General features: G+C 38.3%; 1 protein-coding gene across 2 annotated transcripts in view; it reads right to left on the bottom strand.

Moving 5' to 3' along the window:
* Nucleotides 1-22,739, bottom strand: part of SHTN1 (shootin 1) — a 121,765-nt gene that overhangs the window by 62,877 nt on the left and 36,149 nt on the right. For both annotated transcript variants that reach the window (XM_023224300.1, XM_023224301.1), the window contains 5 exons: nt 21,039-21,099; nt 12,671-12,765; nt 7,079-7,247; nt 4,965-5,062; nt 2,133-2,214 (listed from right to left, as the gene is read on the bottom strand). In XM_023224300.1, the coding sequence (XP_023080068.1) occupies nt 2,133-2,214; nt 4,965-5,062; nt 7,079-7,247; nt 12,671-12,765; nt 21,039-21,099 (505 nt within the window). The remainder of the gene's footprint in view (nt 1-2,132; nt 2,215-4,964; nt 5,063-7,078; nt 7,248-12,670; nt 12,766-21,038; nt 21,100-22,739) is intronic.

Genomic DNA, 22,739 nt, shown 5'->3' with positions numbered 1-22,739 from the left:
CTCAGTTCACTGCAACCTCCGCCTCCTAGGTTCAAGCGATTCTCCTGCCTCAGCCTCCCGAGTAGCTGGGGTTACAGACAGGTGCCTGCCACCACATCCAGCTAATTTTTGTATTTTAGTAGAGACGAGGTTTTACCATGTTGGTCAGGCTGGTCTCAAACTCCTGATCTCAAGTAATCCACTCGCCTCAGCCTCCCAAACTGCTGGGATTACAGGTGTGAGCCACAGCGCCTGGACATCTAAGTTATTTTCAAGTGTTCTCCATATTTACAAAGGAGAGAAACAAACAGCCTTAGATCCATTCAGACCCAAAGAATCAGAGCTTTGTACCAAAGAGTTACTGCAAGACAGAAAGCTTCAAAAAGAAGGTCCTGTCAAATAAAAGTAACATAAATTCTTTGCTATTTTCAATATTCAGTGGCTTATTTTGTTAAATAGTGATAATGACAGGACAGAGGGAGTGATGACGCCATTAGATATTAGGCACAAGCTAGGCAGACAGCACACTGTCCACCCACTTCTGGTGAGGCACCTCCACCCTGAGCTGAGTCATACCAACACAATCTTTCAAAAGGCTCTCTTAACAGCTGCCTTCACACACTGTTCCACCAGGGCACTTCAATCCTAACTGACTAAGGACTGGTTTGCTGTGTAATGACACAGAATTTCAAACTCTGTACTCTGTAAATCTACAGCCTCCTCAGATGAAAGAGTAGTAAGTAGAGCAATATGAGTGGTGATTTTTGGCGTGAATTACAGGTCCCTGAGAGCTAAATGATTTTCAAGCGTATTTAAAAAAGAAATTTCATGAAGAAAACAAAGAACACTGTGACTATCTGAAGTCCTGGCAAGATAATTGACTCTCTTTTCTATGTCTAGAACACTATAATAAAAAGGGAATTTTCACGTGTCCTGGCCCTTCTGACTTGGAATCTGAAAAAAATCAAGTTGGTCCTAGTCAGGTATGTATTTACATAATTTCTCTCTCTCTAGACAGAGGGCTCTCTGAAGGCCAGAGCTACGTGATTAACCCTTGCAGAACCCTTTTCCTAACACAGTGAATCAAGACTGAAAATTCTACACCATTTATATCTTCAAATACAGAAAGACTTCAAGAAATGTTACAATCCAGCATATTGCCCACATTTAACTACAAGGTCCTTTATTTATGAAAACAATCCCAGTTGATTAATGATAAAAAGATTGACGGCTACCACCAACAATAGGGAAGGCCCTGGGTCGCAAAGGCTTCCTGTTAGTGTTGCAGCTTCTAAACAAGGAAAGAGTGGCTGAGGGAAAAAGAGAGAACAGAAAGTATATTAAGTTCTTCCTACCACTTCCCAGAATTACTTTTGCAGAACCACACTTTGGCATCATTTCCTTGTTTTAAACTGGGAGACACATGAAACAGCCCTCATGAGAGCTGATGCTGCATTTTATAACTAGGTGGATAAAGTCACTGTTGACCAAAGTACACGAAGTTTTCTCTGGATATAACCACTGGAGACATTTCCCTCTCACCAGGAGACCAGGTCTCCTTTTCCTGATCATTAGGTTCATTTGCATGTGATTCATTTAAATGATAATCAATCTCTTATTGCACTGACTGCCAGACAGCTCAGAGCCAGATTTCAAACAGACAGGCAGGAAATGTGCAAGACCTCAGAACAAGTATGCACTTTGTGTATCAATCTAACTCTCACTTTCCTTTGTCCCATTTTCCACATCCTCTGAATTTTCAATTTCATCACATAATGCTACATGTTTTATGTAGACGGCCTAACCTCTTCTGGATTGAGATTTACTAAATAACCTACCAAATATATAAATGCTGAGGGGATAGCTAAAAAGGCCATGATCCCTGGATATATGTAAGACAGAAATAGTATTTCTGTTAAGAGGTTTCAAAATGAGTGGGTTCCTTGTTCCTCAAGTGAAATCACTTTTAGATGTTCCCAGACTCTAAGTTGGGTAATAAAATAATAGGAATGGGAGAGACACACTGCTAGAAAAACACAATATAGGAGTTTTATTTACAATCATACTTAGGCATAGGAGTAAAATGACACACAATATATGCAAACAGAACAAACTGCATATGCATTTCAGAAAAAAAGATTGGACAGACTTACCTCTATTGCATTTTTCTAAGACTTTTCTCTGTTCAAGAACTTCTGAATTTAAAACAGCCTTTTCTTGTTTAACTTTATTTACCTAAAAATGTGAGATTTTTGAGGGGAGAAAACACCAAAAATTGTAAAACAGGACATATGGCAATGTGTGATACTCAATTGCTGTTCAACTTTCAACACGAAGTTACAATTTAAAGCAGAAATTGGTTTCAATGTGTTAAGACTTTTTTATTAAAGCTCTTCTTTAAAGCTTTAAGGATAGCTATTTAAGTTAGGATGTGTACCTGGTACAGAACTTATTGATATATTCCAGTTGGCATTGGCCCCTAAACATGACAGTATGCTAGCCATCCAATGTAAATGATACATATTTTTTTAAAAGTAAAAGAAAAAAAAAAAAGAATATAGAGATGGGGTCTCCTATGTTGCCTAGGCTGGTCTCGAACTCCTGTCCTGGGCTCAAGCAATCCTCTTGCTTCAGCCTCCTGAAGTGCTGGGATTACAGGCGTGAGCCACCATACCTAGCCATGATTCGTATTTTTAATGCAAAACTCCAACTAAAGATCACCCAGAAAATACAAGAATCATTTAGTCAAGATCTGATACTCAATTTTGGTATTCATTTTTAATGTTGACTACTTTTGACTTAAGTAAGACAAACATGAACTTTTAAAATAAAGGAAGCCTTTGAACTTTGATGACTCTCGGCTTAAATACAATACATATAAATACTCCCACAAAAATTTAAATTTCTGAAATAACTGTTGATGTCTATAAATGAAAAGAGAATACTATAGAAAAGGTTTTTTTTTTAAAGAACATAAAGAAAAGCTACATATAGCAAGATAGAAGACAAATCTCAAATACATTATATTGAATTTAGAAAGCAGGCATGTTCACAATATTTAAAAACACTCAAAATACTATGTATTGTAGTGAACATGTAAATATATGCACTGACATGATAAACACCAAGTTCAGAATAATGGCTGTTTAGGGAAACTGGGCAGGAAGCAAGGATTATGCAACTAGAAAGAGTTACACCAGGGCTTTTATCACTGTGCTAATATTCTGTGAATTAAGTTAGGTAGCAGGTATATGGATGTTCATTAAAAATAATTTTTTTTAGACACAGGGTCTCACTCTGTCACTCAGGCTGGAGGGTGGTAATACAATCATAGCTCATTGCAGCCTCAAACTCCTGGGCTCAGGCAATCCTCCCACCTCAGCCCTCTGAGTAGCTGGGACTACAGGCACATGCCACTATGCCTGGCTAATATTTGTAAAAATATTTTTGAGAGACAAGGTCTTGCTGGTCTCCAACTCCCAGGCTCAAGTGATCCTCCTGCCTCGGCCTCCCAAAGTGCTGGGATTACAGGCGTGAGCCATTGAACTCAGCCCCATTATTTTGTTCATTATGCCTTTTCAGATGTCTGAAACAGTCCTAATAAAAATAATTGTTGAACTGTCTTCCAATAACACCTCTACGTGGGAAGGGAGAGAATCATCAGTAAATAATCACAACTGAGGAACAGAGCACACCGAGAAACAAAGATAATGGTCCTGAAAGTGGCTTTGAATCCATCAGCACCTCCAGATAATCTATGAACTGGTTCTTTTAGTGTAGGCTTTATTGTTGGTTTTGGTTTAAATTAGTAACTGGTACACACTGTCTAACAGTAAGGCCCTTTCCAAAATATCATCATCCTTCTTCCCATTCATTACAATGTTTTGCCACAATAATAAAAGGAGCTCAGACTGGGAAGCTGGCGGACACTGCTTCCCAACCGTTTTTACATCATGGCTTCCAAGAAAATGACAGTATGTGTATGCGAACTGAGGTAACTGGATGAGGCTGCTCACTGACAGGATCAATACGTTGCCATGCTCATAAGCCACTTTATCAAGGTGCAGTAGCACATCAGTTGGGAAGCGCTGGGCTACAGAGTCTAAGAACCACTGACACAAATTAAATCAAGAATCAAGACTGTGAAGGCAAATCCTTGAAGCCTCGTGCAAATAAAAGGCAACTGTAGAGGTCTTGTTCTTAAAGACAGTTCAAAAGGAAAAAGAGGCCAGGTGCACCGGCTTGCATTTGTGTTCCCAGCACTTTGGGAGGCCAAGATGGGAAGATCATTCAAGTCCAGGAGTTCAAGGTAAGCCTGGGAAATACAGGAACCCACATCTCTATAAAAACATTTTAAAAATTAGGCAGGCGTGGTGACGCATGCCTGTAGTCTCAGCTATTTGGGAGGCTGAGGCAGGAGGATCATTTGAGCCTGGGAGGTTGAGGCTGCAGTGAGCTGTGATCGTACCACTGCACTCCAGCCTGAGTGTGACAGAGTTAGGTCTTGTCTCAAACAAAACAAAACACCAGAAAAGAAAGATTCTGCAAGCAACCGCTTGAACGCATCCTACCACCTATCATAAATGCCTGTGTTGGAGAAGCACTGAGGGACAGTCCTTCCCAACTGAACCAGTCATTCACTGGAAAGGCAAAACGTGCTCTTCTTTCTCTACCAGCAGCACTAAAATATATGACTTGAAATAGTAGCTATTATTTGCCTTACATAGCAAAACCTGGGGGAACAACAAGAAACATGTCCATGCTATTTCAGAGTTTTATTTATTAAGCCAGGTAGTGGGTACACGAATCTTCATGATCTTATCTCCTCTACCTTTTCCTATGTCTGAAATTGAGGAGAGAAGATTAAAATTGGTACATGGTTCTCATGTAAGAAATTGGCTTATAATACTAAGTTCTTAACTTAGCAAATCCCCAAACACCTTGAAAATGCTAAAGCCCTTGCCTTTCAGGCCTGAGATACATACTTCTTCAATTACTTCTACGAGTTTGCTCTTGAGATTTTCCAGCTCAATGGCTAATATCTTCTTTTCCTCCTGAACAGATACAATTTGATCTCGAAGTTCTGCATTTAAAAATATATATATATATAAATAAACTTATTTTTAAAAGAAGACATCAATCTGGTCAAAAGAATTGAAAACGCCAGTCCATGTGCAGCTTATGGTCAAGATTATTTAACAATTAAAAGGAAACGAAAAACCAAAGGACAATGAGAATCTCATTTGCGTGGCCCCTCCCCCATATAGCCATGGATATTAACAATTTTATATCAGGCAACCTCACTACATTAAATGTACCAGATCACGTTTTCTTTGCATTCTATCAAAACCACATTCTAGAAAACTATCTGGCATTTTGGAAGTAAGATTTTTTAAGTTTTCAGCAAAACAAATTAAGGTATAGTATTTATTTCTTTTTTATTTCATAATGCCACGGGCTCTTATCACAAAACAATATAAATAAACAACTGGGCAGTTAATAATTTGCATATTTTGATTAAAAGTAAAAGATCCTGACTTGTTGCCAATGTATAGTCCTTAGACATTATTTGAACTGATTCAAAATATAACCATTTGAAAGAAGGGTTAATTCTCGTAATTTTCTCTCTAGAGTCATGGGTGTTTTGTTTTTAAATTTATTTCATAGTTTTATTATTAGGATTCAATGAAAAATGTGTTACTAGAATGAGAATATTATCAACTGTAAGTGCAAAATCTTCTGGTGTTAAAGTTACTTCCGTCACTCAAATGTTTGAAAATACACATAGATTAGCACAGACTACTCAAATTTATATTCCGGCCTACTGTTTTGCCACTTAGATTTTAACTGCCTTTAATTTCTTACTGTTTTGAAAGTGCAATAAGAAACATGTTATGTGGTTATCTGTAAATTAAATCAAACTTTTTACATAAACTCAGCTTGAAGAAGTTATCAGAGACTTATTTCTAAATCACTTTCTCCATTGGCTGGCTAATCCAGAAAGAAGAACATGAAACCAAATTGTTCAAGCTCGAACAGAAAGGAGAATGATGAACAAAGGGAACTCCTTTAAAATTCCTCTCCCTCCCTACCAACATGAATTCTATTCTGTCTTAGCTTGAGGGGTTGAAGAGTCAGATAAAGATGGTGTCTGTAACATCCTTTCTTCTTTGTACTTCCAGTTGAAATTTTATCTACCAAATAAATGAATATTGCTTTTGACCTGTATACTAAATTAAAATGTTCCAATAGTTATTGAGCCAGAACTGCTTTTCTACATCTCTAAATAAACATGTGTATGAATAAAATGAATGAGAATTTACTAGATGTATCATATGATCTTGCCTTACAACACTACCTGTTAACCAACAAAAAGGGGTGTTGGCTAAATATATTTTTATTCATTCTTTCTTTCATTTAACAAAAATATCTCGACACATGGTACATATCCTTAAGGTTATAGTATAACTGGCTGTTTCCATTGAGACGACACTTTCAAAAGTGCCTAATTCCAAACAAGAAAGTAACTCATAAAGCACAATTGTTATATACCCTATGGTGATTTGGAGATTTAAATAAATGATGTGGGAAGCTTTCAAAATACTGACGCCTGGGTCCTACCCCATCCAAAATTCGGATTTAATTGGCCTATGGTGTAGCAAAAGACATCAGTTTTTTTTTTGTTTTGTTGTTGTTGTTTTTTTGAGATGGAGTCTCACTCTGTTGCCCAGGCTGGAGTGCAACGGCACAATCTTGGCTCACTGCAACCTCCACCTCTCAGGTTCAAGTGATTCTCCTGACTCAGCCTCCCAAGTAGTTGGGAGAACAGGCACCCGCCACCATGCCCAGCTAAGTTTTGTATTTTTTAGTAGAGACGGGGTTTCACCAGGTTCACCAAGTTGGTCTCCAGCTCCTGACCTCAGGTGATCCACCCGCCTTGGCCTCCCAAAGTGCTGGGATTACAGGTGTGAGCCATCATGCTCTCCCCAGGCATCAGTATTTTTAAAGCTTCCCACATGATTCTGATGTGCAGTCAGGGTTCAGAAGCACAACCTAATGGGGTACAAAATATGCTCAACAATTAAGCAAAGAGTTCTACCTTTAATTTGCTTCTGACACTGTACTGAGACACAAGTCTCGGCAGCACCGTCTGTGTCTGTAGTTGAATCTTCATCATCAATGTTTATCTCTTCAGTTATTACATCTGGCCCCAGCTTGGCCATGTACAACATGCTGATTCTTTTCAATGTTTTATTTTCTTTATTTAGCTAAGACAAAATATAAAAACAGTTATTTTAACAGCAGCCAAATGAGTACCTTGGGTTTTTAAACAATAGACAAATTAAGTATATTTTTGTCTTACATATTCATCAACACTCACAGCAGGACATAACAATTAGCAGATTCATTAAATAAGGTTTTATATTAAATTTATTTCTTTAACCAAGACCTGATGCCTGGATTACAGCCAGCAGCAAGTGGAAATGCTAGTTGTAACTGATGAGAAATATAGGGAACTAAGATAAAATACCAGTACAGATTAAATAAAATTTTGATTTATAGTCATTAATAGTCTTTAAAAAGGCACTTTATTTCAAGCAAATCTTCTGCTTGCTGTGGTGCTGTGAACACCTTTTAAATGTCTGTTTACCTAACATCTCCTCTTTTCTGAACATTACCACTCCTCATTGTTCCACATGATTTCAATGGGAGCACCATGCTCTCCCAAGCATACCCCATCCCTTTGGTCACAGTGAATTAGCCCAGGGATTAAGCACATGACCCAAGTGTGACCAATCAGATCCCCTCTCTAGAAATTTAGAGGCTACAACAGAGCAATGAGTTTCTTTCCATGTGTCTGGACAGGAGCTGCTGGTAACCACATTCCACTACAGAATCAAGGAAAAGAGGAAGGTAGTTTTTAGAAAAGCTAAAACTGAAGCTGATGTGTAGAGAAAGGAAGAGAAAAGCAATGGAGAAAGGGTTTCCCACCGGACTCAAGCCCCAAACTCCAGTCCATTCCTAAACTGCTCCTGACTCAGAGATTCTATGGAATTCTCTGATATTTCTAACAGATTCCTATATCATTTTCTTTTCTTGTTTAAACTAGTTCAAGATGTTGTTTCTACTATCTCTTCTACTATCTCTATTAAAGGAGTTCTCGTTTGGTCGGGTGTGGTGCCTGTAATCCCAGCACTTTGGGAGGCCGAGGTGGGCAGATCAGCAAGTCAGGAGATCGAGACCATCCTGGCTAACACGGTGAAATCCAATCTCTACTAAAAAAAAAAAAAATACAAAAAATTAGCTGGGCGTGGTGGCAGGCAGTTGTAGTCCCAGCTACTCGGGAGGCTGAGGCAGGAGAATCGCTTGAACCCAGGAGGCGGAGGTTGCAGTGAGCCGGTATCATGCCATTGCACTCCAGCCTGGGTGACAGAGCGAAACTGTCTCGGGGAAAAAAGAAAAAAAAGAAACAAAAAAAAACGCTGCTTAGGCTCTATACGATACCAAAATATCTGGCAGTGGAGCCCAGCATAGCACTGTTTCGGTTTCCCAGGTGATTCTAATGTATCACACAAAGAATCATTGAGAAATGCACTGCTTTAGTATCCAACCCAGCTCTGCAATAAAATTCCATCTCTGCCTTTACAACTAACCTAATCCTTACGTTTCAGTTTTCTCATCAATAAACTAAGAATTAAGATAGTTTCTATCCCACAATAGGATGATTAAATGAGACATTATATATAAAGTATTTAATATAGTAACTGCCACATAATAAAACTTCAGTGTTAGCTATTAAAAGTAAGAAAAGAGGTTTAGTTTGTGTCTAACTATCCTTTGGAAATCATTTATCCCAGCTAGTTTTCTTCAATCAAGGTATTCATTTATGCATTTTCTTCTTCCTCCAGGATACTCATGGAACTATTAGTTTCTGCCATCTAGTGCTTAATATATTACTTCTTAGACAACCACTACAATAATACCTTAGTAACATCATAGTTAACACAGTTCCGCCCTCAAAAGGGTTCAATGCTTCTATCAAACCAGGCACCAAAATCCATCAGTTTGTCTGTAATACAATTACTCTATTTAACAAAGTCACCAGTTTAAGGAAAAAAAAGCCAACCAGAAAATTTCATAAGTCTTCTCTGAAACACCATTTTCACATTTTGAAAGAAGAAATGTAACATTTATATACGTGAGGTCTTTTTTTTTTTTTTTTTTGGAGTTTGGTTCTTGCTCTGTCACCCAGGTTGGAGTGCAGTGGTATGATCACAGCTCACTACAGCCTCAAACTCTCAAACTCCTGAACTCAAGTGATCCTCCCACCTTGTCCTTTCAAAGCACTGGGATTACAGGCGTGAGCCACCACACCCAGCCTAGACATGAGGTCTTATGTGTATACTATTTAGACATTTTTGAGAATTCTGAATTTACAGCTTTTGGCTAAGCAATTTCATTGTAGCTATTTGCCAAGCTATAGGTTAATGGCATGCTACTTGTTATTTGGAATCCCTCTATGTTTAAGGCAAACATATATCTTTTTTTTTTTTTTTCTTTTCTTGAGATGGCGTCTCACTGTCGCCAAGCAGGAGTGAAGTGGCGTGATCTCGGCTCACTGCAACCTCCAACTCCCTTCACGTGATTCTCCTGCCTCAGCCTCCCGAGTAGCTGGGACTACAGGCACATGCCACCATGCCCAGCTAATTTTTGTATTTTTAGTAGAGATGGGGTTTTGCCATGTTGGCCAAGATTGTCTTCATCTCCTGACCTGAGGTGATCCGCCCACCTCAGCCTCCCAAAGTGCTGGAATTAAAGGCGTGAGCCACCGCGCCTGGCCAAAAATATATCTTTTAAAATCCTACAGTAACAGAACTTACTATTCTATTCAAATGTAAGTAGAGTTTTTATATTACCCATAGTTTGTGACTATTTATTTTATTTTATTTTATTTTTTTGAGACGGAGTCTCGCTCTATCACCCAGGCTGGAGTGCAGTGGCCAGATCGCAGCTCACTGCAAGCTCCGCCCCCCGGGTTTACGCCATTCTCCTGCCTCAGCCTCCCGAGTGGCTGGGACTACAGGCGCCTGCCACCTCGCTTGGCTAGTTTTTTTGTATTTTCTTTTTAGTAGAGACAGGGTTTCACCATATTAGCCAGGATGGTCCCGATCTCCTGACCTCGTGATCCGCCCGTCTCGGCCTCCCAAAGCGCTGGGATTACAGGCTTGAGCCACCGCGCCCGGCCTCAGTTTGTGACTATTTAAAGGTACAACACAAGCAAGTTTAATGGCTTTGGATCGTATGACTTAAATAACGGGTCTACATTTATCAGTTTTATCTACACATTTTAGCAAAGCAAAGTATCCATACTTGGTTCTAAGAAAATTATGAGGAACTGGGCACAGTGGCTAACACCTGTAATCCCAGCACTTTGTGAGGCTGAGGCGGGCAGATCACCTGAAATTAGGAGTTTGAGACCAGGTTGGTCAACACAGCGCAATACCGTCTCTACTACAAACACAGAAATTAACTGGGTGTGGTGGCAGGTGCCTGTAATCCCAGCTACTCGGAAGGCTGAGGCAGGAGAATTGCTTGAATCCAGGAGGCGGAGGTTGCAGTGAGCCAAGATGGCACCACTGTTCTCCATCCAGCCTGGGCAACAGAGCAGGACCCCATTTCAAAAAGAAAAAAAAACAAAATTATGAGGTCAAACTGCATCATAAGAAGTAAACATTCCATTTGTCATTAATTTGATGGCAATAATGTAGAAAGGTAAGAATTTACAGAACTTGGCTCTCAGAAAAAATGAGCAGTTTTGCAAGTCTACTTTCAAAAACGACAATTGATACTTAAATCAGAATGCACTATTATCACTTATTGGAAACACGTATAATGAAGTTTCCACATTTTGCATTCAAAGCACTCTTTTACAATAAACAAGCACATTTATAGTATTTAATTTAATCCATTTTTTGGATTTTTATTCTAGGCCCCATGAGTTCATACTACATCTTCAAAGATAAACTATATGTCCATTTTAAAAAGGGCTTTTTAAAGAACAGGCAACAGTGTTAAGTAAGGATCCTACTATTAAGACTTAATTGTAAAAATGAGCTTAGAGATTAGGTAACACTGGTTCATAACCAGCAATGAATATAACAGTCACCAGGCAGCTTTTCTACACACACATGCCTGGGTCACACATCTGGAGCCAGTGGATCTGGGGTATTATGAAGAAGCCAACAACCATGGTGCATCCTGGCATTTAGAGCAAGACAACTGCAGCTCAGAGAGGTGAGTTCTCTTGCCAAAAGACACCTATTAAATAAAAGGGAAGACAGAAAAGTAATTTTTTTACAGGGGGCCATATGCAAATAAATGATTAACTCCAGTCCTAACTCTAGTCCATCATGTCATTTAAGATGAGGTACTACAGTCCAGAGAACAAAACTAACTTGTCCAAAATCACATATGCCCAAAATGACATAACCGGGAACAAAATCTGTGTATACTGCCCCACAAACCAGTGCCTTCCAGAAACTCTGCCAATCCTGAAAGGTAGCCAGTATCCTCACTCTGGATGTGCTATGACAACAGGGATACTTGTTAATAACAAGAAAAAACAGAGAGTGTATCCTTAGACACTAGAAGATCCAGAGCAGTTAGCAGGCTCCAAATGTACTTTTCCTCTACTTATTCCAAAAAAAAGAAATTCAAAAAATGAAAACAGAATTCACACAACATTATGGACTAGTGAACTCCAGGAATGTGCCGCAGAGTAAAAATGATGTGAGAATACTCATGTTATCATTTTTTTAAAAGTGCTTTTAAAGTGTATTGCTATGTATTCTTCAGACGAATACCAGGAGAGAAGTTACATACCCAAATTTATATTCTTAGGTTCTGATTAAATATCTTATGAATTCTAATGTAGTGTTGTTATGCAAACAATTAAGCAAATGCCTCTAGCAATCACACTGTTAATGCATACAAATTATATTTATTTATGTATTTATTGGGAGTAGGATTTCAGTCACATCCAAAGAAATTTTCAGAGGTGGGTGATGGAGGGGAGGGAAAAGAAACACAACCAGTATTACTAATGAAATTTGGTTGAAAATTGCTGTAATCCATTTTCTGATGAAGTGGTTCAGATACATTTTACCCAACCCAAAATACATAAGACAGAGATAAAAAAAACATTCTTTAATAATAATGTACTTCTGATGAGATAGAATGTAGAAAATTACACACTTGGTAAATTCATCAGCAAGAGGCAATCAGTGGAACACTGGAGGTCACCGTTAGCATGCCCTCGCTTTGCTTCCACAAATAATCACCTGAAATGTATGGCTTCAGGGTGACTTTTTCAACCAAATGCATGGACATTTGCAAAGTTCCGTTTAACACTACTCTGGGACCATTTTTTCCACATTTTCACAGGCAAAAAGCACAAATGCTGAAATACTCACATACAAATGCTCCTTTTACAATTGGAATAACCTTTGCATTAAGGCAAATATCTACATAATCATATTCCAGGATTCTGAGACCTTTTAACATTTCCCTCACCATCAGAGCAGACAATCGATTAGAGAAACAGAAAAGCAAAACCAGACAGAAGCCACTGCTTAGAAAAGCAAGTTGAAATTTAAAAGCTCAGGTAAAATTCCTTCATTTGAAGTCTCACCTTTGTTGCCAAAGCTTCAGCACTTTCTCGACAAGTCTTCTCTATTTCAAGATGGTTCTGCATGAAATTAACTTCCTCTATGACCATGTGAGAAACTAGGAATGAGGGGGAAAAAAAAATCTCAGCATTCAAAGATTAGTCAGCTATTCCAGGAGCCCACGCATCGTCCCATGATTAAGAATACTTCAATTCTTTGGCTAGCCAGACCTTTAGCTATCACTGAAGAAAAGGTTTTTGAGAAGCTGCCCTGATTAAATCTGAGCTAATATTTGAATGTAGAAAGAAACAAGAACACAACGAAAAACATTCATTTTACATACATACATTTTGTTATGTACATTTTAAGAAAGCTAGATTTTTTTACGTCTATTTTCTATGCAACTATATATGTATCCATAGACATATCTGCTAATTTAAACAAAGGAATATTTCATAAATAAAGAGGAGTGACAGCATGACTTCTTTTTTTAGCAGGGTATAACAAAAAATAAAAGAAAAATCTTAAATTGATCTTATGACTGGAATAGTGATGTGGCAACTTGGTTAAGTACTGCAACATTAGTCTCTATTAGCTACAAAGTAGTTACTGCTATTTTGTAAGTAACTCTTGGGCAGAAAAGTATAAGCAATTAGATTTACGTACTATATGATTATAAAGCAGAGGCTAATAAATTGCTTCCTGAATCACAGGCTATTGGGAGCATTAGAGGAAAAATAAAATTTTACTTGATATTTTACCAATAGTTGAAAAATAGTATTTTTTAGATTTTTTGATAGCTGGTGCATGTAAATTGAGATTTGCAGGTATAAAGTGATTTAGAACTTGAGTTGTATTTTGAAGTTCAAGTAAGAAAAATGCCAATTCCTTCCACCCATATTTCTAGTTAAATGAAAACTCTCAGAATCTCAACCCTAAATGTAGACAGTACTTATTGCTATTTGTTTGGCTGAAAAAAAAAAATTAAAGGAAACCAAAATGTGAACCCAACAAAGTTAGGCAAAAAGCACTGGGCTCACATAACACAAAGAGAGATTACTTTTGCTTCATTTAAGCTTAATTAACCTGCAATTATGATTAAACTCAGGGGAAAAAATTTCTCTCCAAATTAAATACAAAAATGTATTACTTCCTAAGTCTGTCCAAAGTTCTTATTATGTTAATATTCAAATTCATAAAGCAGCACTAAATGGCCAGAAACATCTCTAACCTTGACATTTTTTCAGGGGTAATAATAATCTGCAGCAAATGCAGGCCAACCAAAAACCACTTAACTAATTAGTAGTTGCAGTCACCGAGAAAAACATGAATCAACACTGTTATTACAAGTGGCACATTTGAGTGGCATCTAATTATGACTTGATGAGCACGATACTTGCATTATCAACATTACTACTGCATCCCATCAGGGCCTAAAAGCTGCTGATGGCATTGACTTCGAGAAACTCCCACTCAATGGTACAGCAGCACCCAACAATCGGCTTGGCAGGGGCCCCCCTCACTAAATGACACGTTAAGCGTAATTACTGGTAGACATTGTAAATAAACAGGATTGGAAGTGAAAATTGTACCAAGTGCATAAGACACAATCTGACACATTGGAAGTGGCAGCCTTAATTGAGAGTTTCTTTGACTGCTCAAGATCATTTCAACTGCATTTCTCAGAGGACAGTGATTATAACTGTGGAGACAGACGGCATAATGGTATCAGCACTGCTGACAGAGCAGTGAATTAAATTGTATCTGCTGTTGTGTGAAAGCCTTGATGAGAGGTACAGATGCCTTAGTGGTCTTATCATTATAACACAATGGTCATGTTGTCATCAACCTTTCTGGCTCCAATTGAAAAGAAATGATTGTGTGTTGAAGCTCCCCCTCCCTTCCACATCACCCCCCTTCTTCTCTTCTATCTCTTGTTCTGAATAGAACCAATTTTCAGAGAGCTATGAAATCACGCAATAGGTCCTAAAATGCAGCTGCTTGGCATACAAACGGGTCCCCATTAAACTGGAATCACACACAATATGTGTTTATGCCAGAAGAACAAATAGAAGCTGAACACAGGCCAAGTTTATTCACACACACAAAGCCCATGTAGCTCTTCATCAATATAATTGCCTTTTATATTGTAGTTTAAATAATAGGCTCTATTATTTCCTTAAAATCCTAATATTCCTGGCATTTTATCACTATGTTTACAAGGTAGGTTCTTCAAAAATGTGAAGGAAAGAGAAAAGAAACCTATACAATTTTTACAACATCAAATATGACTTTGAATTTTTAGCCTTAACTACTTGACATCTTCTGCCACAATCTGGTATTTCCACTATCATAACAAAAACATAAACACTCTGCATTTTTCATAGGAATCTTACTTTTTATTCAATAACATTCTTGCTCTTGAAAGAGTAAGAAAATTCATTCCACAGTAGTGAGGTTTAGGCCTAGCAAATAGGAAACAAAAAAACAAGCAAAAAAAAAAAATTATTTTCTAAACATTTTGTAAAAAGGTGCTCTGTGATTTAACTTCATAAACATGGCTGGGTAGTCCTTGCTCACACTTTCTCCAATTCTGATTTGGCACACTCCATCTGGTGGGATTTTTATTTCTTCTCAAAGAGAGAACAGTAGACATTTTTTAAATTGCACATTAATTTTTAGTTTAGGAAATTCTTCCAGTGCTAAATTGGTAGCATAACAAACCTACTTACCAACTTTCTAGGTTCATAAGGGAAGAATATATTTCAAAGGGTGATTATATCTTTAAAAAGCATGACCCCATTTCCAAAACCAAAAGTCAAGTCATGTGAGGCAAAACAGAACTAATTTTAATATGTAAATTTACTTGCACATTTCAAAGAACAAAAGCTTTTTAAGCATTTAGATATTCGTGTAACAACTTGCCCTGTGGTGCTGAATTGAGCTTGTCTCAGGATATCCACAATCCATGGCCACTGTACCTGTCATATTTGCATATTTGGATGACATGAGGTTTAAAAAAGAAAAAAGATGAACTTTTAATAAAGTGTTCATAATATTGCAGTTATGTTAAAAAGAAAAATCTTTCAGAAATATATACTGAAATATTTCCAGGCAGTAAACAGTAAAATGTTATGATGACTGGAATTAGTTCCAAAGCAATCCGAGGTCAGTGACAGTAGGTATATGGGTGTACAGATGGAAGACTGGCTGTGAGTTGGCAACAGCTGCAGCCGGAAAACTGAAACATGGGGATTTGTTACATCATTTTCTCACCTTTGCATAACTTTGAAATTTTTCATAATAAGAAAATTTTAATGACCCTGAGAACTCAGAAGTGTAACATAAAAGTACATCAACTATTGTTTCTATTAGTCCACTCGAATTAGCAAAGTTTGTCTCTCTTCAGCTATGACTTCAAAGCAGTCTTACATACATGGCAGTGCAGTACACATCACATTGTGGGGTAACCGGTTTTTTTTTTCTTTTACTTGTTTTTATCTTCTACTCACTATGAACATTAGAGCATGGATTTTGTTTTACAAGTCTGATTCTCTTGCACCTAGCACAATGCTACATGCAAAGTAGGTGCTCGTGTTAGTGTCTATTTGAAGGATTGAAGGCCTAAGCTCATCTGTGAACAGCCTTTTATAAGAATGTTCTCTGTAGTATAGAATTGCTTAGGAAACAACTACCATCATCATTTGTTGAGCCTGACTATGTGTTCAGCCTTGTGCTAAACTCTTTACATGTGTTCCCTCCCTCATGAAGCCTCACAACAATCCTATAACGTAGGGATGATCACAGCAATTTTATATTTGAGAACATGGAGGCCCAGAGAAGTTAAATAACATATTCTAAATCACAGAGCTCTAACCGGTAAAGCCCAGTTGAAGCCACTTCTAGGTGACGCTACTTTTCTATAGTCCTTTGAAATTCATTATACAAAGTGTCACCACCAATGATGTTGCTTCTACAGCAAATCTCCTCTCCCAACTCCAACTCCCGGAGATATTTAGATGTAGAAAATCTCTAAAGCATATGTGGTGAACATATTACTATTACAAATTCTTCTTCAACATTAGACTACTTTAGAAGTTTTCCATGTGGTAAAGAAACAGCCATAAAAGTTGGCACATATGTAGGAAAATCGGTGTGTCCTTAAAACTGATTAATGGATCTAACATTGTGGTTGAAAAGATATGAAAGGGGCAGGGCGCAGTGGCTCATGCCTGTAATCTCAGCACTTTGGGAGGCTGAGGCAGGCAGATCACCTGAGGTCAGGAGTTCAAGACCAGCCTGGCCAACATGGTGAAACCCCTCTATACTAAAAATACAAAGTGAGCTGCCTGTAATCCCAGCTACTTGGGAGGCTGAAGCAGGAGAATCACTTGAACCCGGGAGGCAGAGGTTGCAGTGGGCCGAGAGCACGCCATTGTACTTCCAGCCTGGGCAAAAAGAGCAAAACTCCATCTCAAAAAAAAAAAAAAGAAAGGAAAAGATATGAAAGGTCTTTAGCTAGTTCTCCTTTCACAGGAATCTGTCTAGGGAATGCAGCTTTGCTATGTGGTGGTGTTCTCTGTGTGTAGGAGGAAGGCTCAGAGAGAGCTGGCAGAGGATCAAAAATGACATAGACATATGGATAAAAACATTTATCCTGGGAAAAGTATGCTAAGCTAGGGAGAGTAGAGCCCTACGGCCAAACAAAGCTTTTCCTAACCCTTATGCAGCTGTTACCCCTACACTTCAAGACCTAGGCCTAGGCTGGGTGTGGTGGCTCATGCCAGCACTTTGAGAGGCCAAGGCAAAAGGATCACTTGAGGTCAAGAGTTCAAGACCAACGTGGACAACATGGTGAAACCCCGTCTCTACTAATAATACAAACAACAGCCAGGCATCAGGGGACACACCTGTAATCCAAGCTACTTGGGAGGGTGAGGCACAAGAATTGCTTGAACCCAGGAGGCAGAGGTTGCAGCGAACAGAGATCACGCCACTGCACTCCAGCCTGGGCGACAGAATGAGACTCCGTCTCAAATAAAAAAGACATAGGCCTAGTAGGTAACATTACAGGGATTTCAGATTTCAACTCAGCACCAAAAGAAACTTTCCTCCACCACTGTCCGAATGTGGAGTCTGGTGTCAAGGAACTAACTCCCTAAAGGTAAATGATATGAACTCTTAATACTGAAGGGCAGTCAGGCACTGGATAGTTTAGTTGATGAGATGGTGGTAGTAGCAACTAACATTTATTGAGCATTTACTATATGCCAGGAACAGTGTTAAGCATTTTTTATACAGATTATCTTTTTTTACCCTCAAATGGTCTATGAAGCAGGGTCATTTATACCAATTTTATTAATGCAGAAACTTGGATTCACACAAACTAATGCTCTTCACTGGTGATAAAAATACTGCCTACTGCCTTCCAAATCTGAAATGCTACCCTCTGCTCGAAAGCCATGAATTATTTATCCTAGATACAGTTTTCTGACAAATATTTAAAGTTTTCTTAGGCCTCATTTTTTTGTTTTTTGGGTTTTTTTTTTTTTTTTTTTTTTTGAGACGGAATCTCACTCTGTCACCAGTCTGGAGTGCAGAGACAAGATCTTGGCTTACTGCAACCTCCGCCTCCTGGGTTCAAGCGATTCTCCTGCTTCAGCCTCCCAAGTAGCTAGGACTACAGGCACGTGCCACTATGCCTGGCTAATTTTTTGTATTTTTAGTAGAGATGGGGTTTTCACCATGCTAGCCAGGATGCTTTTATGTCCTGACCTAGTGATCCACCCGCCTTGGCCTCCCAAAGTGCTGCGATTACAGGCGTGAGCCACCGTGCCCGGCCAAGTCCTCGTTTTCTCTGCTTTCGAGACTGAGTAAAGAGTTGGCACTCTGCTGTTCTGTGAGTTACCAAGAGAGTAAACAAAAAAGAATTAGCACTCTGTTTTCCTAACATCCAAACCTTAAGTTAATTAAATACACTTAGCAAAGGTAAAAACTAAATGCATACAACAATGCAGATAGTTGTACTAATCTTCCAGTCAATCCCCTCAGGCTTTAATTTGAGTTGCTCATACGGAAAAATGTAAATTTTTAAAACTATCAAAGATATTCAGAGGAAGAGACAAAGAAAGGAAAAGAGCAAGGGCAGATGAAAGTAGAATGTACATGTTACTTTGAAGATTGATTTTGGGGAATGTTGCTTCTGGTTGCTATACCAATGGTATAACTCTTTAAGATGTGACTCAGAGTAAATACATTCCATAAGTTAAAAAGTACCATATAATTGGAATTCACACATTTGCAAATAAGAGGTATTTCTAGCATAGCATACTGGCCTCCAAAGACAGGTAATATCAGCAAGATTCCCCTTGGATATTCTCTGTTACAATCAGACACTGAAATAAACTTGTTGTTGAAATGTAACCATAATGCTTCATTTGTATAGCTGTTTTACCTAGAAAAAAATGTTCTGTTGTGTAGTTACCAAATCAACTCTTTACAAATAATCAAATACACTGACTGATAGAGCATCTGCAGAATGAGGGAGAAAGGCCTTGTTTCCAGGGAAGGGGGTCCCTTTCCCTGCTACGGTCTGAGCCTTTGCCTAGGACATATTTCCATCTGATCCTTCTGGGTCTGATCAGCTATGTTGTCTTAGGGGATAAATAACAGATTTACATCACATTAAAAAAAAAAAAACAGCAAAAATTTGGAAAGTACAGCTTTTGTGGGAATGTAACTTTATTCAGTGAGAGGGCTATTTCAAACATTCACACTCTTAAAAATGTTTAAGTTCTAGCCGGGCGCGGTGGCTCAAGCCTGTAATCCCAGCACTTTGGGAGGCCGAGACGGGTGGATCACGAGGTCAGGAGATCGAGACCATCCTGACTAACACGGTGAAACCCTGTCTCTATTAAAAAATACAAAAAACTAGCCAGGCGAGGTGGCGGGCGCCTGTAGTCCCAGCTACTCGGTGAGGCTGAGGCAGGAGAATGGCGTAAACCTGGCAGGCGGAGCTTGCAGTGAGCTGAGATCCGGCCACTGCACCCCAGCCTGGGTGACAGAGCGAGACTCCGTCTCAAAAAAAGAAAAAATGTTTAAGTTCTATGAAGCTATCATTCCTTTTCTCTATTTTTGAACCACATTATAAGGTGTAAGTAAGTGACATGTAAAAAGTCATACATATTTCATTTATACAACATGATGAGTTTGGGGAATAATTATACACCTGTGAAACCATCACCACCATCACGGTTGCATACCTATCCATCGTTTCCCAAAGCTTCCTTCTGCCCTCTTTATTTACTTATTTTATTTTGTAGTAACAACACTTAACATAAGATCTACTCTCTTAGTAAATTTTAAGTATACAACACAGTATTATTAGCTATAGGCACAATGCCGTATAGTGGATCTCCAGTGTAATTCCTTTTCTATGAATTAACCTCAGGAACTATTTACATTACTGTAAAGATGTAAGTGTCAGAATACCTGCCATGGCATTATTTATAATAGCTAAAAACCAGGAATAATCTATCAGTGAACGAATAATTAAACACATTATGGTACTATCCTATAATGGAATACTACAGACAACAATTAAAACTGATGTACAGACCGGGCGCAGTAGCTCCCGCCTGTAATCCCAGCACTTTGGGAGGCCGAGGTGGGCGGATCACGAGGCTATCCTGGCCAATATGGTGAAACCCCATCTCTACTAAAAATACAAAAATCAGCTGGGCATGGTGGTGCACACTTGTAGTTCCAGCTACTCAGGAGGCTGAGGCAGGAGAATTGCTTAAACCTAGGAGGTGAAGGTTGCTGTGAGCTGAGATCTTGCTACTGCACTCCAGCCTAGTGACAGAGCGAGACTCCAACTCAAAATAAATAAATAAATAAATAAATAAATAAATAAATAAATAAATAAAACAAAACAAAACAAAAAAAACTGATGTACATCTGTGCTGACATGCAAAATATGACCATAAGTACTGTTTACTGAAAAAAGCAGGCTGCAAAACTGAATTCAAAGCATGATTACATTTTTTTACTACACAAATAAAAGACCAACAAGGAATGACTATAAAGTACTAGCATTAGCCTTTTTCAAGGAGCCAACAAGCCATTTTTGTTCTCCTTTAACTTTTATGTATAGTTAAATTGTTTTATAACAAGTACAGGTTTTTCTAACACCCTTGATAAAACAATTATGCTTATTCCATTTCTTTAAAACCTCAAGTGATGCCTGAGCATTTTTAGACAAATAGAAAGAAGTCTTGCTTTCTTGATTGTATGACCAGGATATTAGCAATTAAATAGGGTATATTTCTACTCACATAATCCCCAACACGCTATAGGTGTTATAATAATTCCACTGAAATGCTTACGTACTTTTCTGAAATTCTTCCAGTTTTTTAACAGCTTCATCTCGTTCTTGCCTAATTTTGTCACACTGAAATGAGAGAGGTAAACAAATGTTAAACTTCAATCATTAATTTTAAGTTTGAAAAGGCAAGCAAGAGCAAACTTACAAACAACAGCAATTTTCTGAAAACAAAACAAAATGTAAAACCTTTGAAAAGCATCAATGGTGATATAGAACTGGTACTGCTCAGCCAGCATGGTGTTTGTGCCATTTGTATCTGGCCAATTTTCTCAGACCTTTTAAGATATGAGTCACCTTCCTGCTCATTATCTCCTCAGTAACAGCCCAATTTAACATCCTTGAGTTAAAATATACTCATGATTTAAGAGAATGTTTGTACCTCTTTTTATGTTGGCTAATGCTGTACATAGTCACTCATCTACAGGTCTGATTCCAAACAGTTTCAACTATCCAGAACATTGGTGCATACTTGGGAGGGAATGGAAAGACTACCATGGGCCAGGCGTGGTGGCTCACGCCTGCAATCCCAGCACTTTGGGAGGCCGAGGCAGGCGGATCACGAGGTCAGGAGTACGACACCAGCCTGGTCAAAGAGACCAGCTTGGCCAACATGGTAAAATGCTGTCTCTACTAAAAACACAAAAATTAGCCAGGCATGGTGGTGGGCACCTATAATCCCAGCTACCTGGGAGGCTGAGGCAGGAGAATTGCTTGAACCCAGGAGGCGGAAGTTGCACTGAGCCAAGATCACACCATTGCACTCCAGCCTGGGCAACAGAGCGAGACTCTGACTCAAAAAAAAGACTACTGCATGAGGGCAAGAGACAGCCACATGGCACACACTCTCACCCAAGAAAACATGATCCATGTGTCCTCAGAATTCTGAATAGAGGAAGGTACCAAATTAAAAGGAGAGAAGATAAAATATTCCATACTAAGCACATTATCATTTATATAAACTGATTTTTAATTTAAAAAGGTGAGAAAATTCACTGAAAAGACTTTGGGAGGTAAGACCATAAAAGGCAAAAATAACCATTAGAGCATAAGGACCTTTTAGGGTACCTGGTATAGAAACAAATATCTCCAGTATCGACAGGCCCTGGAAGCATTAATGAATTTTTTTTAAAAACCTAATGTTTATTATTATAAGGACTGAATTCAGTATATGTTGAATTTCATAAAACAGGGATATATAACAAGATTTTCACAAGTAGCTAAAACATTAGAAAGTAATTTCTAGCTATTACAGTAGTAATTTAAAATGTAATATCTTGGGAATACCTTATTCCCTAAGAGTGCCTTATGAATAAAGCACAATTTTAAATTATATTTGATTGCTAACCTGCCAGATAAATATATTGGAATTTCATCCCTTTGGATGTTCTTAATTCCAATTTTCAACAGCTAAAAAATTATGATGTCAGATAATGTGAAAAATCCAGATTAAAACAATGAGATAGTCTCACCTATTGGACTGGCAAAAACTGAAAACAATCTGATACTGGGAGACAGGCACTCTCACAGACCACTGATGGATGTGTCAATTGGTATAATTACTTTGGAAATAAACTTCTATCAAAATTGAATACATACTTTCCTATGATTCAGCAATTCTACTTCCTGGTGTATATACCCAGAGAATCTCTAGTAATATATAACATATACAAAAATGTTCCACATTTTTAATAATAATACATCATGGT

The sequence above is a fragment of the Piliocolobus tephrosceles genome, chromosome 9, assembly GCF_002776525.5.
Source record: "Piliocolobus tephrosceles isolate RC106 chromosome 9, ASM277652v3, whole genome shotgun sequence".
Taxonomy (NCBI): domain Eukaryota; kingdom Metazoa; phylum Chordata; class Mammalia; order Primates; family Cercopithecidae; genus Piliocolobus; species Piliocolobus tephrosceles.
The sequence above is the reverse complement of the archived record's forward strand: the minus strand, read 5'-3'. Positions and strand labels throughout refer to the sequence as shown.